Raw genomic sequence first — 15,330 nt, forward strand, 5'->3', positions numbered from 1 at the left:
AACTTCAAGCCTCGGCCCCGCCTCTCCCCAGCCAATCTCTAAACCAATCGTTGCGCGCTGCCGGCCCCGAGCCGCGTGCCTATTGGTCGGCCGCCGTGGCAGTGCGGGCGGGGGCGCCCGGGGAAACAACCACAGCTGGAATCCTTTTCCCATCCCAAATCCCAGGACCGCCCCTCTCCCCTCCCCGTGCCCCAGGGTCCGCTCCCGAAGGCTGGAGCCAATCAGACGGCTGCCCAGACCGAACCCACTTTCCAATTGGCCGCTGAGGTCTTCGGGACTCCCCTAAAGGGAGCCCCGGGGACTCAGACTATTTGGCGTGGGGTCTTGCTGGGGTAGCACCACAGTTCCCCGGCATTCTTTGTTCAGGGACCCCCCGAATTGGATCGCAGCCAGAGGGCGGAGCTCAGCTCTGTACAGGAGAAGAAGGGATGCGGGAAGCAAGGGGTGGGAGTGTGATCACAGTCTCAGAGCGAAATACTGGGTCTCCACCTGGTTAATCGCCCACCTTGTAGTTGAACCCAGAAGTGGGACTAGGAAAAGGGAAGGCGGAGCAGGACTTCCCGGGGGTTGGGCGTCAGACTAGGGGGGCAGGTCTTGGGGAAACAGGCGGAGCCTGAGAAAGACAGAGGTGGGCATGGTCTGGGCGTGGCCTTCGTCAAATAGTCTTGGGTTTAAAAGTCCTTCTCTCATGCTCTTTTCTGAACTTTGACCCTGACCTCTTAACCCTAACCCCTAGGCTCCGACCTCACGTTGACGCTCGAGCTTCGTCCCCTGTCCCTAAGGATCCTTTGTTCCTTGGACTCACGAAGGGGTTTCGTACTTGAAAGCGTAGCCCCAGATAGGTCGCACCGGACAGCAGAGCCTGGATCTCCAGGCGCAGCTGCAGGGCAGAGCGAGGATCTCCTGAGTGGGGACCCGCGGGGGCCTCGGATGTCTGGAAGGCAGTGGCAACAGAGAGCTGGGTTCCACCATTTAATGCTGCAAAATCCCACCAACGTTCCCTAACTCTGTACCTCACATTTTCCCCTTCAAGCCCCAATATGGCTTAGGGGAGGGCTGTCCGCGGGACCGAAGCTTCGCGGTGCTGTTCCTTTCACTCACCTCAACTCTAGGGTAGTGGGTCCTTGCGGGTCTGTGCTTCTCACGCGTGCATACGCACGCGCAGACACGGGCACTCGCCCCGCCTCACCTTCTGAGTTCCGGACTCAGCTCTAGCTCTCTCCCACCGTCCACGCACCTCAGAAAGCTGTGGGTACCCAAGAACAGAGCGCCACGGGAGTGCTAGGCGCGTGGGGGAGGGGAAAGGGCATCGAGGATTAGACGCTAAGTAGCATTTCCCCAACGTCTACGGGAGATACAAACCCAGTGGCAAAACCCACCGGATCAGTCAGTTCTCCCCGAAGATCCGAGGCGCTCACACCATTGTAGCCACACCGAGGGTGGTCTGGTTGACCTCTGGTACCCCCGGATTCCCGCTTTCTTAAGGCCGTGCCACCCACGCAGCCCCTGCTGTCCTCCCACCACGGCATGGGGGGTAGGGGAGGTCTCAGATCCCGCCAGCCGGTTGCTGGGTCGGGTGAGGAGGGCAGAACAGCTCTTCGCCTGTCGCCTCCCGGTTGCCCTTTTGCCGAATCCGGGCACCGAGTTGTGCAAATGAGGCCGGGCTCATTTGCATTTCATGCTAATGAACAGATCCCCTAAGTGCCTATTTCTCCTAGCTGGTGTCTCTGCTCTCATTCTGTGTGTGGTGCTGATCTTGAACCCAGGGACGACTTCTGGGAGAGGGGGGCTATTTATGACAAGCTCTGATTGTCTGACACTTTCTTCCCTCCTACAGGTCCACAGTCTGGCCTGTTGGCCTGCCCTTCTGGCCAGGGTCAAGAAGCCCCAGGGCTGACACAAGGAGGTAGGGACTCTCATCACCAGTGTTTGCAGAGGGGAAATGAGGTCAGAGGCTTACCCAGTCCAGTGGTCAGGTTTCTCTAGTTTTCAGTAGGCCCCACACCCTCATGCATCACCCAAGGCCACCCTGATCTCTGGGCTGCAGTGTTATTAAAAAATAAGCCCAGAAAAAGGGTAGGCACACATGACCATATGGATAAATTGAGATGGACTTCCTGGGTTGGGGTCTTGGGGGAGACCTCTCACCTGGAATATCCTTAACCCAGTATGTAGGCACTAGAGGATTCTTAGAGGCCAGAGATGCTCACCGGTTACCTGAGTGGGGAGTGGAGGAAGAAGGCAAAGGAAGACCTGGAACAGTCATTAACTCCAGCCCTCCAAGTCTCAGCTCTGACGTCACCTTTTTAGACTGGCTTTCTTTCTGGCAAGTGTTTAACGCTATTAAGTGCCAAGGTACTGAGGATACAGTACTGAGCCAGACAATAGTCTGCAAGCTCATAGTACTTAGTCCAGGCGGGGATTCTGTTTATGTTTACAATAGTGGAATGGTTGTCTCTGCTTCCAGGCTCTGTTACCTGAAGGTAGGGGCAATGTCGATTTTTCTCTCTGGGCCCTAGTCCAATGTTTGGCACACAATAGGTACTTAGTAAATTTTCTGTAGCTGAATTTATAACCTCAGGCAGGGAGGGGGAAGAAGAGGGAAAAGTTCCTTTCTTTGGGTCTTGGTTTCCCAAAAAAAGAAGTTAGAAGTGGATGTTGTCTAAGCTCTCTTCTAGGCTGAGAGATCTCTCTATATGCAGCTTGCCCTGCCCTGCCAGCCCCTCGGGTACACTACAACCCTCAGACCTATCCCCTCTCCCACAGCCCGTCTGGCTTCCTCAGGAGCTGAGAGAATCTTCCCATCTGCAATACCTTCTACTCAGGGATGATATAAACATCATTCTATTTGGTCACCTCAACAGCCCTGGGAGCTGGAAGGGTGGCCCCTCCCTACTTCTCAGATAAGCAAGCTGAGGCTCACTTAAATGACTACCCAAACCATGATGCTTTGTCTCCAGTGACCCTGGCCCACAGCTGCTGCAGAACAGTCATGCTGGCAGAACAGGGAGCACATAAAGGGAAGCCCACAAAGGAAAAGGGATGCTGCGGGGGCTTTCTAATCTCACATCTACCAAGATTTATATCTAGCCTTGCCCTCTTTGCAAATTCAAGGATTCCTGGGAGAACTAACCCTTTAAGGCCCTCTTTCCTCTGAAACCATTTACAGAATCCCATTGTCATGTATGGGCCTGATCCTAGGTTGGAGGGAAAGGAGATGCAGAAACTAGACTGGACTGAGAGATAGAAGACACTAGGCTGCACCCTTCTTCACAGCTGTGGCTGGGAAGCAGCAGGGAGAGATGCTGATGTGCTGAGGGCTATTAGACCAGGCTCTTACCCTCTCTGGGTCTTGAAGAACTATCCATATGAGATGCTGAAGGTACCGGCCTTACCACCTCATTTATGAGGGTCAGTGAGACCACGGTGGCAAGAAGGCTGGGCAAACTACTCAGACCGTTCCAAAACCAGGCCTTGGGCTGCCAAAAAGGCCACCTGTGCCTCAGCACGCTACACCTTCCCTCCCTGCCACCCCCTGGGCCAGGCTCTTCATGTCCAGCCTCTGATTTCCTGGCATGGCTGAGTGGGCTCCAAGGAGAAAGAGGCCAGCTGACCTTGTTGGCCAGGGCTCTAATCCCCTCCAGATGGGCTGGTGGCTTGCACCAAGGACCAGCTGCCCAGACGAAGCAGACTCTGGTTCCAGGGACCATGTGTCACTATATGTGACCATATACCAGGGAGTGACTGTCCAGTCTCCTGGCTTTTTCCTGCTCCACTCCCCACTGTTGACATCTCCCCCAGAAGTGGCCCCATTTAGGCCTCCTTGTCTCTAGCAGCTTCTTTTGGCTATCAGTATTGCTGGGCTTGGGGCCCAGGAGGATGCCCAGACTCAGCAGACCCCTGAAGGCCTGAGGGGAAGCTCCCCCCACCCCACCTGTCAGCCCCATCACTCCACACCTGCCCTTCCCAAATCACGCTTTCCTGTCTCCTCCCCTGGTGGGGGCTAGATGGGTTTTCTGGAGCCTGCAAAGATGTGTATGCCAAGGAGAGGACTCAAGAGCATCTCCCAACATCTAGCAGGCAGGAGAAGGTCACAGGAAGGTTCAGCTTACTCTGCTCAGGAAAAACTTAGATAAATTTGAGGAAGGACTTCCAACACAACAGATGCTAAAGAGAGAGAGAGAGAGAGAGAGAGAGAGAGAGAGAGAGAGAATTTTCCTAAAAGGCTTGCAAAAAGCAGGGGATGAACAATCTGACCTCTTGCCAGAGGCCTCCCCACTTCCTGATGAGGGGTCAGGGCAGGATGGATCCCCTAAAAAAAAGTCTCAGTTCTGATAGCAGCTGCTACCGTGAACCATGGCATATGCAATATTGCCATCATCAAATATAAAGTGTCCCTTTATCCCTTCCCTGCTCAGAACAAGGGGAGGGAAGGGCGGGACTCTTTGCTAACCCCTTCTACAGGCAAGGACTGGCTTTCCCCTCCTGGGCTGGTATACATCCCTGTCTCCACTCAGGTCCACTGTACTTAGTTTTAGCCCCTGACCTCAGTTTCATTCAGGCTCAATGACTATGGATGGGGGCAGGGTCACTCTGGAAGGTAAAGGGGGATGGAAGAAGACAAAGAGGTCAGCTGAGGACTCGCAGAGGAAGGGGTCCTCGGCTGCTAGTTCCCAGGCCAGAGCCGATCCCCTCCCTCACAAGTGAGGCTGAGGCCCCAGGGTCACTGCGGGACGCTGTTCGGTTTATTCCAGGGTAAGTGGGTGCCCATGGGGGAGCAGTGAGGATGGCCAAGATCACCTGGTGGCAGGGTGCCCAGGGGTGGCTGCAGGTTGTACACAGCCTTGATGGGCCTAAGTTTCTGGTCACTTGGGAAGCGCCACCTTTTGCCCTGGCCCCGCGGAGTCAGTCACTGATGTAGCAGTTTTCGTAATTCACAGGGCTCAGTGATGGGCATTGAGCAGGCTTGATTCTCACACACATATGCAGTGGCCCGGTCTTCTAGCCGTCGCAGGGTACTCAGGAAGGGCAGCTGGCGGGACAGGAAGCTTGATGGGTCCCCATCAGCCAGAATCAGCACCTGGGGCAGTGGCAGAGCAGAGAGGGTCACCTGGAGGAAAGTACTGGGGCACTACAGAGCCCATGGTGGAGATGACCTCTCTTCAATCCTTCAAGGCAGATGTTGGGGAGCGAAGGAGAGGAGAGGGCAACTCAAGGGAGGCAGGGGTGGGGCTGGGCTCACAGGGACGCACACCTTGTTAGGCACAAAGGTGGAGTGGACACACTGCAGCAGAGCCTTGGTGTCCTTGGCCTGCGGGTCTCCACAGATCACAATCTGGCCAGAATAAAAAGGTCATTCCAGTGTTAGATGAGGGAGGAGCCGAACCCCAGACCTATCAGGGTTTCTAGATCCTCCCTTCACACCACCCTTTCTCTCCAAGAGGAATGGAGACTCAGCTACCAGGAGGCCACACTGGATTTAATGCTTTGCAAGTGGAGACACAGACCCCAGGAGAATATAGTGACAATGCCATGCACAATGGTAGAGACACAAACATGGGGGACACACACCCAAAGGACTCGATACAGTGGGAGACACGTATCACAGAGACACATCCACAGGGAGATGGTACTCATGTATAAACATAGCAGATACCCATACAGGGGAAGATGCCATGTGTACAAACCCCCCCCCCTCTCTCTCTCACACACACACACACACACACACACACAGAGCAAACATGTAACACAAGCAGGCACACCTGAAGACGGGGGGTACACATGCAGATAGGCAAATGCACACTGCCAACACTCACAAGAGTGCCCATGCCCAGAAAGACAGTCACATGCACACACAGACACACTCCCCAGGGTTGCACACACATGGCAACACCACACATGGGGTCAGAGCCTTACAGAGAACACTTCACCAGCAACCAGGGACCCATATTTAGTCCCTGCATCCTGCACCCATACTCTGAAGGCCAGAGACAGGCACTCACATGGGCATGTGCCTGGGCCCACAGGCCATCTCCTCAGATGCACACCCTCCTACAGACACCTCCACTGCAGAGCAGGGACCTGCCTCAAGGGCACTTGCCAGGGACAGTCCCAGGATCCCTATCCCATACTTTCTTCCCTGTTGCAACCCCGCTCCCCTCCTACCCAGGCCCCAGCCAGAGGAACAGCACCCCCACCTGCTTGAGGGTCTGCTGGTGAGCTGAGAGGGCACGGACCATCTCAGGCAATGCCACGGGGACCCGGCGCATGCGCTCTGAGAAGGCGGTCAATAGACACACACACTTGTCCATCCAGTCCTTGTGGCCGGTGAAACCGTGCAGCCGGAGCAGGTTGTGAGCCGACACAGAGTTGGCACTAGGCTCCGCACCATCCTGGTCTGCAGGGCAGAGGGAGGAAGGGGTTGGAGGCAAGAAAGGGTCACTGGGTCTCAGGACCCTGCCCCAGACTAATTCCGGGGCCTTGGGGGAGGGGATGGAGGAAGACACCTCCTGCCTACTCTAGCAGTGGTTGGTACATGGCTCTCTCGTGGCACCTTCAACTCCTCCTGCTGGCCTGCCAGTCCCCAGGCCCTGTCTAACTGCTGATACCTCTGTCCACCACCCAGCTGCTCAAGCCAGAGTGGCCACACCCTTCCTGTCTCTCACACCCCACTTCTAATTTGTCTGAGTCCTGCCAGGGCTGCAGCCACAATACATGCCACTTTGCCACTTCTCTCCATCCCAAGCTCAACCCTTAGTTGAGCCTTCGTCAATGCCTGCATGCACTGAACACCATGAATGGTCTCCTAACTGGTCACTTGTTTCCCCTACCTCCATCCCTTCTTCACCATCAAAGTGACCTCCTTAAGCACGTCTCCTGAGCCTTTCCCTCCTTTTCCTGCAGGCCCCAGTGCCCTCCTTTCATACAGGCCCTGACCTCTGTCCTCCAGGGCCCAGGCTTCCCCCTTGGGGCCTCTCAGACTCTTCCCTCTGTCTGAACAATCTCCACAGTTCTTCTGTGACCCCATGGTCCCTACTCCTGCCTCCCAGGCCTGGTTCAATTTGATCTCCCCTCAGGCTGAGCTGGATCTCCTCCTCTTGGTTCTCTCCTGAGGCCATTTCATTTATTCAGTAAACATTTACTGAGCACCTATTACAACTTGTCAGGATTGCACTGGACCCTGGGGATAAGTCCTGCTCTTTGAGAGACCATTAACAACAGACAAGACATGGGGGTAGCCACGTGGTATAGGGCTCCTACTTCTTTGCAGCCCTCATCACAACTTTAACTACATGTGTCGAGTGCATTACTGCCTTATTTCTGTTTATTAGCTGTCTTCTACTATACTGTAAACTTCCTGAAAGCAGGGACCACGTCAGCCTCATTCCAGGTATGAATCCCCAGACGCCAGTGACCATTGAGCATGTGCATTGAGCACCTAGATAAATCTTTCCATCAATCCTGTGAGTCAGTACCAGCATTAATATCCTTTTATATATTAAGAGAGGCCAGGGATTGGGGTTGTTAGCTCAGTGGTAGAGTGGCTTGCATAGAATGTGTGAGGTACTGAATTTGATCCCTAGCACCACATAAAAATAAACAAAAAAGGTATTGTCTCTACCTACAACTAAAAATGAGAGAGAGAGAGAGAGAGAGAGAGGCCAGCATGGTGGCATATGCCTAAATCCCAGTGTCTTGGGAGGCTGAGACAGAAGGATGGCAAGTTCAAGGCCAGCCTCAGCAACTTAGTCAAGCCCTAAGCAATTTAGCAAGATCCTGTCTCAAAATAAAAATAAATAAAAGGGCTAGGGATGTAAAATGCCCCTGGGTTCAATCCCCAGTTCCAAAAAAGAAAGAAAGAAAAAAGAAAGAAAGAAACAGGTTCACACAATTGTAAGGAGCGGAGAACAGAGACGTGAGGCCAGCCCATACCAGCTCCTGACCACCACCCTGAACTATGCTTTGTGCAGGGAAAGCCAAACCCAGCTGGGTGCAGGACCCCAGGCCAGCCCACACCCACACTAACCATCTTTCAGACGCAGGGGCAGGCCAGACCCCAGCTCAGCCTCGCTGCAGAAGTAGCCACCTCCCCTGGAGTCCCAGAAGAGCCTGTCTTGTGTGTCCTGTAGCCGTAGAGCCCACTCGAGCCATGAGCTCTCCTGTGAGGCTTCATACAGGTCCAGCAGGCCCCGTACCACGAAGGTGTAGTCCTCCAGGAAGCCCCAGCAGGGCGGGTTGCTGGGGACACAGGCAACAGGGGAGAGGCTTGTGAAGGCCTGGGGCTTTCACAGAGGGGACATTTCTCATGTGTTCCTTCATTTAATCCTCAAAAATCCAGCTATCTGGTGTCTGCCACTAGCCCATTTCCCAGAGGAGTAAATGGACCCAGGAAGTTAAGAGCTCATAGAGAGGCCTCATCCAGAGGAAGGGCAGAGGGGGGCTAGGAATACATAAGGAAGATGAGTCCTCCCAGCCTGCCCAGTCCCCCACCTGTGCTCCACGGTCCCCCCATTGCCAGCATAGCAGGTGCGCTTCAGGCGGCCACTGGCCACATCAAACATGTGCCGCTTAAGGAACTTGGCACAGTTGGTGGCATAGTTGATCAGCTTGTCTATGCCCAAGACAGCCCCAGTCACAGCGAAGCCAGACACCATCAGGCCTGGTGGGAGAAGAAAGGGTGTAAGATGAGGTCAGAGCTCTCCAGGGAGGTCCCCGCCACACCCCAGGCTCTGACCCAACACCAGTTAGAGCTGGACTCCTGGCCCCTGTAAGGTGACTGACCCTGGGCAGATCACTTCCACTCTCTAAGCCTCGAATTAACACATTTGCAAATTAAGGATAATAAACCTAATAAAGGAAGAATCCGCAGTTTTAAGGGTGTCTGACAGACAGGGGAACTTGGTGAGGGGAATTCTACAAACAGGATTGGGCCTCAGACAGGACTGCCCCACCATTCCAGGCAGCCAGCATCTTGCTGTCCAGGTGTGGTTTTGGCCGGTGTTTCCGGGCCTGGAAGAGCTTCTCCAGCCCGGTGGTGAGCAAGGTCCGCACGGCTTCCACATCCAAGCCAAAGCGGGCAGCAGTCAGCTCCAGCGAATACCGAACAGTCAACACGTTCTGGCCCTGCAGCTCCCCGTTAGGATCCTGAGGAAAACGGCCTTATCAGAGGGAGCCCACATACCCAGCAGGACTTAGGCCCCCTCCTGTGTCCCCAGAAGTCTTCACCTGACTGGGGCTGATATTGCCAGCCTCTGTGAGTCCATAGTGTTTCATGAGAAGCTGGCCTGAGGTCAGAGGCTCGGTGGCACCCTGTACAGGGTCTGGGAGGAGCTGCTGGATCTCTTTCACCGTCCACACATAGAAGGCACCCTCTTTGGGCCGTGAGCCCCGCTCTGGGGGCGAATCTGCATCCTCTGCGCTGTAGAAGCCTCCAGACTGTGGAAAGAGAAGAGTTGGCTGGGTCCCACAGCCTGAAGGGCAGTGGAGGCCCCAAACCTCTCCTACAGCCAGGCCCACCTTCCTCTGGATACATACCCGGTGGTTCAGACTCCGGGACACATACTGCAGGATGCCTTTAGCAACCTCAGAATAGAATTCATCACCAGAAATCTGGGGAGGGAGGAGGATGTCAGTAGAGGCCATTGGGGTGGCCCAGGTACATAGGGGTGATATTCTCCCAGGAAATTTGGGGAGGGGAGCCTGGGTAGTAGGAATTAGGAGTTGAAACTAAGGGTGATGGGCCAGGCCTGTAATCCCAGCTACTTAGAAGCCTGAGGCAAGAGGACCTGAAGATGGAGGCCAGCCTCAGCCACTTAGTGAGATCCTGTCTCAAAACTTAAAAAATTAAAATGGCTGGGGATACAGCTCAGAGGTACAGTGCCTCTGAGTTCAATTTCTAGTACTGCAAGAAAAGAAAGGGAGAAATAAAAAAAAAAAAAGGAAAAATAGAAAAAAAATGAAGGAAGAGCCACAGTACTAGGAAGGCCTTGGGAGAGGCAGCCAGGGTTAGGACTAGGCAAGGGGGTCACCTGGAAGGCCTGTGAATAGGCCACTGCGAGCTGTGCTTGGTCATACAGCATCTTCTCAAAGTGAGGGACGTGCCACTGGCGGTCCGTGGAGTAGCGGTGAAAGCCCTGTACCAGGTGAGAGATGCAGGGCTTGGAGGCTGATCCCAGCCACCACCTACCTCTGCTCCTCCAAGGAATGCCCCGCTGCCCCTCACCTGGCCCACATGGTCCCGGATGCCCCCATTGGCCATCATTTTCAGGGTGTGCAAGGCCATCTGCTGGGCCCGAGAGCCATCCTGGGTTAGACGGTGAGTGAGCCAGTAGGAGAACAGGAAGTTCAGGATCACTGTGGGGTGGCAAGAACAGGTGAGTGAGGGAATGATGGGGTGTGGATAGTCAAGAGGCCTCTGGCCAGGCTGAGGTCAGGAGGTCAACAGTCAACCCAGAGGAGTTCACTTGACAGGCAGGCAATCTCTGGAAAGCCTGAGAGTCAGGAGGTCAATGGGCAACCCAAAGGACACAAGGTCATCATCTGAGCCGGAGAACAGAATATCATCGGCCACAGGGGACCAGGAAGTTACAGACCAGACCAGTAACATTGCCCAGGGTCATTTACCAGGTTGGAAGATCATTATGTAGGTCAGGGTCAGAATGTCATTACTAAGAGCAGGTATCAAGTCTCCTGGCCAGTTGGGAGGACAGGAGGCTAATGACTATGCCAGGAAGCAGAAGACCATTGATCAGGACAGGAAGCACAAGACCAGGTCTGGGGTAAGGAGGGCTGGGGGGATGCTGACCTGGTGTGGGAAACTTGGGGGCCTCAGCAAAACCACCATACTCCTCATCATAGCCCTCATCCAGCTGCTGGAAGCAGCGGGTATTCATGGTGGCGGCAGAGGGTGGCAGCTGGCGGTCACCCATGCTGATCTCTGAACGGGCCAGCAGGGCTGTTGTAACACGCTGGCTGTTTTCTAGCAGGGTGTTCTTATTCTGCTTCCACTGTGGGAGGAGAGGGCACACCCGGAGGTCAGCATGGAGCTCGGGGGCTCCTTGACCTGGGCTGGAGTACCTCCCTCCTGGATGCACACCAACCTGATCCCGTATTCTCATCAACACTGTGCGGAAGCCAACTCTGGTCAGGCCATCCTCAGGGGGGAAATAGGTGCCCCCCACAAAGGGCTGGAGGTTGGGAGTCAGCCACACATTCATGGGCCAGCCCCCACCACTGCTGGTGGCCTGTGGAGAGAGCATCAGAGTCAAGGGAACTGCTGTGAACAAGTGACAGGATTTTTCCCACAGGAAAACAGCTCACCTGCACAAACGTCATGAACACCTTGTCCACGTCAGGCCGCTCTTCCCGGTCTACCTTCACACTGATGAAGTCCTCACTGAGCAGGCGGCCAATCTCCTCGTTCTGGAAGGACTCCTCCTCCATCATGTGGCACCAGTGGCAGGTAGAGTACCCCACTGGAACGCAAATGGGGCAGCAAAGATGGGACAGAGCAGCCCAGGGTCCCCACCTAGACCAGAAGCTGATCTCCAGACCCCTGGGAGCCAGTAAAGCCCACAGGACCTTTCCCCTCCTGACCAACCCTTCCCCCGCACAGCCCTCCCCATTTCAGAGAAGGTGGGCACATTACCTGAGAGGAAGATTGGCTTGTTTTCTTTCCTGGCCTTGTCAAAGGCTTCCTGTCCCCAGGGGTACCTAGGTCCAGCAGGGTGTGGCATCAATCAGCAGCCCTGGAGGTTGAGGGGGGGTCTGCGGCCCCAGCTGCTTCAAGGAGAGCACTGGAAAGGTACTTACCAGTCCACAGGATTGTAGGCATGTTGTAGAAGGTATGGTGACTTCTCATTGATCAGGCGGTTGGGGGCTTTCTGGGGTGTAGCTGGGGGGCAGCTGGGACGACTTCCCTTCCCTCCGGCAGGCATGGACACTGAACTATTGACCGTAGCACTACGGTCCTTGTCCCGGGAGGAGCTACCCCTGGTGTGGGCAGATGGGTCACACAGGTCAAGGCCTGCCCCACCTGTGCCCATGCCCACCTCCCCCCATATCCCACCCAGCTTTCCTTCGAACCCAAAAGAACTCCAGCTCCCAGCCCCACACACCTTTCTGAACCACGGGGGAGACCGTGGCCTTTGTGCTCCCCCTTAAGTTTTTTGGGGGGTGAGGAGAGGTGGCTCATTGGGCACTCCCTGCCAGGTTAGTCTCCCCCAACCTCTCAAGACCTGGTGGTGGGAAGGATGACTGTGAGGTCAGGGCGGGTCACAATGGGCAGAATGGTCCTTCCAACACCATTCTGTCCCCCTAACAGGGCCCCTCCGGAGGGTGATTTGCACTGGGTGGGGGAGGGGTCCTCTGGCATGCATGGGGGCATGAACTGGGTAGAAAGGTACAGCTGCTGGTGGCTGCTCTAGGAGTGGCTGGACCACACATAAACAGGGTCTGGGACTGAGCCAGGTGATGGGAAACCAGAGGAAAACAGTCCAAGGACTCCTTACTCAAAACCCACCACTGGGCAGCCCAATGAGCCAGGTCCTGTGTCAGACCCGGAGGACACCCAGGGAATCAGAAACGCCCCATCTGAAGGAGTTCAGCCTAGGAGAGTGATGCTGGGGGCAGACCTAATAATGGACAGGCCCCACATCAATACAGGGCAGTGACGGGTCACAATGTGTTACTGAAGAAAGGGCCCTAGTCCAGCTCTGGGCTCAAGGAGGGCTTCTTGGTGGTAGCCTCAGATTAGTCCCCCCAGGAGCCAGCCCCATAAGTGGAGGGGGTTGGGGAGAGACGGAGGCCCTTTCTGCCAGTGCTGGTCTCAGGACCCTTCTGCAGGGCCAGGTGTCCAAGTCAGATCAGAGGCAGGTGGGGTGCGGGGAGGACCAGGCATGCGGGGCTGGCGAGCAGGCACTATGGACCCAGAGCCAGGGAGACCGGCCACCGGCGCCGCAGGTGCAGGGCGCACCCCAGCGGCCCGCTCGTACCTGCGGCTCGCGGTGAGACCCAGCCTGGCGCGGGGCAGCCGGAGGCTGCGGCCCATCCAGGCCCGCGCCCAGCATGGCTGCTCCGAGAGAAACCCAACGGCAGGCTGCGAGGGGCGGGCCCGGCGCCCTCAGAGCCGCGGGCGGGTCTTCGCCCGGACTCGGAGCTGAGTGTCTGGTCTCTGAGCGTCGCCATGTGGCCGAGAGGAGGATTGCAAACCCAGCAGCCCGGGCTTTAGAGCCTGGGGTCCATGCCTAAAAACGGCCTTGGCTTGAGTAACCCTGCCTGCCAGAGGACGACTCTCACGGATATGGGGTGCCAGGGCCGTGGGATCTCAGAACCTCAGCTAATTTGACCTTTTTTTTTGAGAAATGAGACTCTACCTGAAGTCATGTCTTGTCCAGCTCCATCCAGCTAGCAAGTCTGGTTCAGTCTCCAATTCCAGGTCCTGCTCAAATCCCACCCACTCCAGGAACATTTTCCTGAATAATAACACTGAGCCAATTTTATGTTGTATAGTATGCTTTATACACATGCATTGAGCCAGTATGCAGTGAGTGTCCAAGTGTCCAGTGCCTGCCACTCTGCCAGATACTGAATGGAGGGTGGACAGAGATAAGCCTGTTCCCCGGTTTTACTCACAGACAGTTGAGAGACAGAGGCCAGTCAGACAGCCACACAAATGAATATTCAACCACCCACTGTGTGCATAATATAACAAGGCACTTGATCTGGTGGAAGGGACAAGAAGGGAAGGTTTCCCTGAGGAAATTACATTTGTGCCTGGGGGGCAGGGCACTGGAGAAGTAGGCCGAAGGAACACATATGCAAAGGCCCTCACATGTCACAGTGAGTCAGGGATAAGGAACTGCAGGTCAGAAAGCAAGGGGAAGATAGGTCATAGATGAGGCTAGGAGGTTGGGGAGGAGGGCAGGGACCAGGTCTTGGAGGAACTTGTGAGAAGAGGAGTTTTATTGAGAGCAGAAGGTAGCTGTTGGAGGGCTTCAGTAAGGAGAATGACCCAGTTGGGTTTGCATTTGGGGAAGATCTTTCTGACTGCTCAGTGGAGAATGGATCAGAAAGAGGCAAGAGAGGAAGCAGCAGTGATTGGGAGGCCAAAGCAGCATGGCAGGGAGATGGGAGGGTTGCCACAAGGGGGGGGTGAAGCTGCAGAGAAAAGGCAGGGCTGGGGGCCTAGGCACGACTCTCAGGACTAGCCCGGTAGGAGAAGAAGGTGTCAAGCATGACTGGCACTTTGGATCCGTTGTTTAAGGTGCCTTTGAGATGAACACAGGGAGATGGAGGTGACAAGTCTTGGAGCACAGAGGGGAAGCTGTTGGGAGAGAGGAATGAGGGTTTCTCCAGGGAGAAGTCCCCCAGGGGAGACTGCATTAGAAGCAGAAAGAAGGCTCAGGTCTGGCCTCCATAAGCCTGAAAAAGTCATAGACATGAAATGGCCAGAGTGCAAACTCACAGAGGGGCATTTCAGAAGCAAAAGGACTGGGATTGCAAGAAGGAAGGAACACGAATCGGGAATCCACCCAGGATAGACCAGAAAAATCCCTGGGTTGGTGTGGTGACAATCATCCAATGATACCAGGCTGAGAGCAGGCAGCAACTGGAGAGCATTGAGGGAAGGCAGAGAGGAGAAATGGAGGGATAACCTGGGCACTCAATGTGAGGAGAAAGATACTTTGGGGACGAAGCTAATAAGAACACATATTGATGGGAAGAATTTGGTTGAGAGAAAGCCATTGAAGCTATGGAGGAGAAAAGAGATCCTTAATACTGAGCAGTTCTGAGAGTCGGGGACTGGCAGGTGGAGATGCTCCAGAGGACATCCTTCAGCTGGGAGGAGTGAGATCAGGAAGCCTGGAGGAAACTGGGACGGTGACAAGTCCCTAAGGGTGCGCATGGGTCAGGGGAGCTGAGAGGTCAAGAGGCTGTGAGGTCATCCTCCTGGATAAGGTGTTGAGGTTGGATCTGGGTGGGGTCAAGTGAGCCAAGAGGGAAGCATCCTGAGAATGAGGAGGAGTGGCAGCCACAGGCAGGAAGGAGGCGGGGCAGCACCACAGTGCCAGTCTCCAGGAGGAGGGTCTCACAAGGAGGAAGATGTCCCAGAAGTAGCTACCAGAAGCAAGGCAACTGAACTATTTTTCCCTCTTGGAGTCTCCAGGGGAGAGTCAGTTTTGGTGGGAGAGGCACAGAGATGGATCTGGGACCAAGGAAGATAGAACCTTCCCAGTTTGGGTGCAGCAGAAGATAGATGGGGGCTGGGCTGTGTGTGCTGCCTGGAAAAGCCAGAGACAAGGGGCAGGGATCATTGTCATGGTCAGTGTG

General features: G+C 55.2%; 1 protein-coding gene across 2 annotated transcripts; it reads right to left on the reverse strand.

The window, feature by feature from the left end:
- Positions 1–4,734: 4,734 nt before the first annotated feature.
- Positions 4,735–13,116, reverse strand: SPATA20 (spermatogenesis associated 20). 2 transcript variants are annotated; one of them, XM_081271732.1, is made up of 17 exons: positions 12,993–13,110; positions 12,117–12,236; positions 11,812–11,991; positions 11,648–11,712; positions 11,320–11,474; positions 11,100–11,243; positions 10,805–11,006; positions 10,223–10,353; positions 10,029–10,133; positions 9,535–9,609; positions 9,226–9,435; positions 8,952–9,144; positions 8,491–8,659; positions 8,027–8,238; positions 6,198–6,397; positions 5,255–5,335; positions 4,735–5,080 (listed from the first exon to the last, which is right to left on the reverse strand). In XM_081271732.1, exons 2-17 carry the CDS (start codon positions 12,191–12,193, stop codon positions 4,910–4,912), a joined length of 2,370 nt encoding a protein of 789 aa, XP_081127858.1. In that variant the 5' UTR covers positions 12,194–12,236; positions 12,993–13,110; the 3' UTR covers positions 4,735–4,909. The 2 variants fall into 2 exon arrangements, with proteins under 2 accessions (XP_081127858.1, XP_081127859.1); XM_081271733.1 differs by lacking the exon at positions 12,117–12,236 and having other exon boundaries at positions 12,993–13,116.
- Between the last annotated feature and the right edge of the window lie 2,214 nt (positions 13,117–15,330).

This window comes from Spermophilus citellus (assembly GCF_964194105.1).
Source record: "Spermophilus citellus genome assembly, chromosome: 17".
Taxonomy (NCBI): domain Eukaryota; kingdom Metazoa; phylum Chordata; class Mammalia; order Rodentia; family Sciuridae; genus Spermophilus; species Spermophilus citellus.

Coding starts and splice junctions, on each gene's coding strand:
- SPATA20 (XM_081271732.1), bottom strand. CDS start 12,193: ATGAGCCACCTCTCCTCACCCCCCAAAAAACTTAAGGGGGAGCACAAA. Junction 8,239..8,490: donor GGGGGGACCGTGGAGCACAG/GTGGGGGACTGG, acceptor CTGTGTCCCCAG/CAACCCGCCCTGCTGGGGCT. Junction 5,336..6,197: donor ACCAGCAGACCCTCAAGCAG/GTGGGGGTGCTG, acceptor TATTCTGGCCAG/ATTGTGATCTGTGGAGACCC.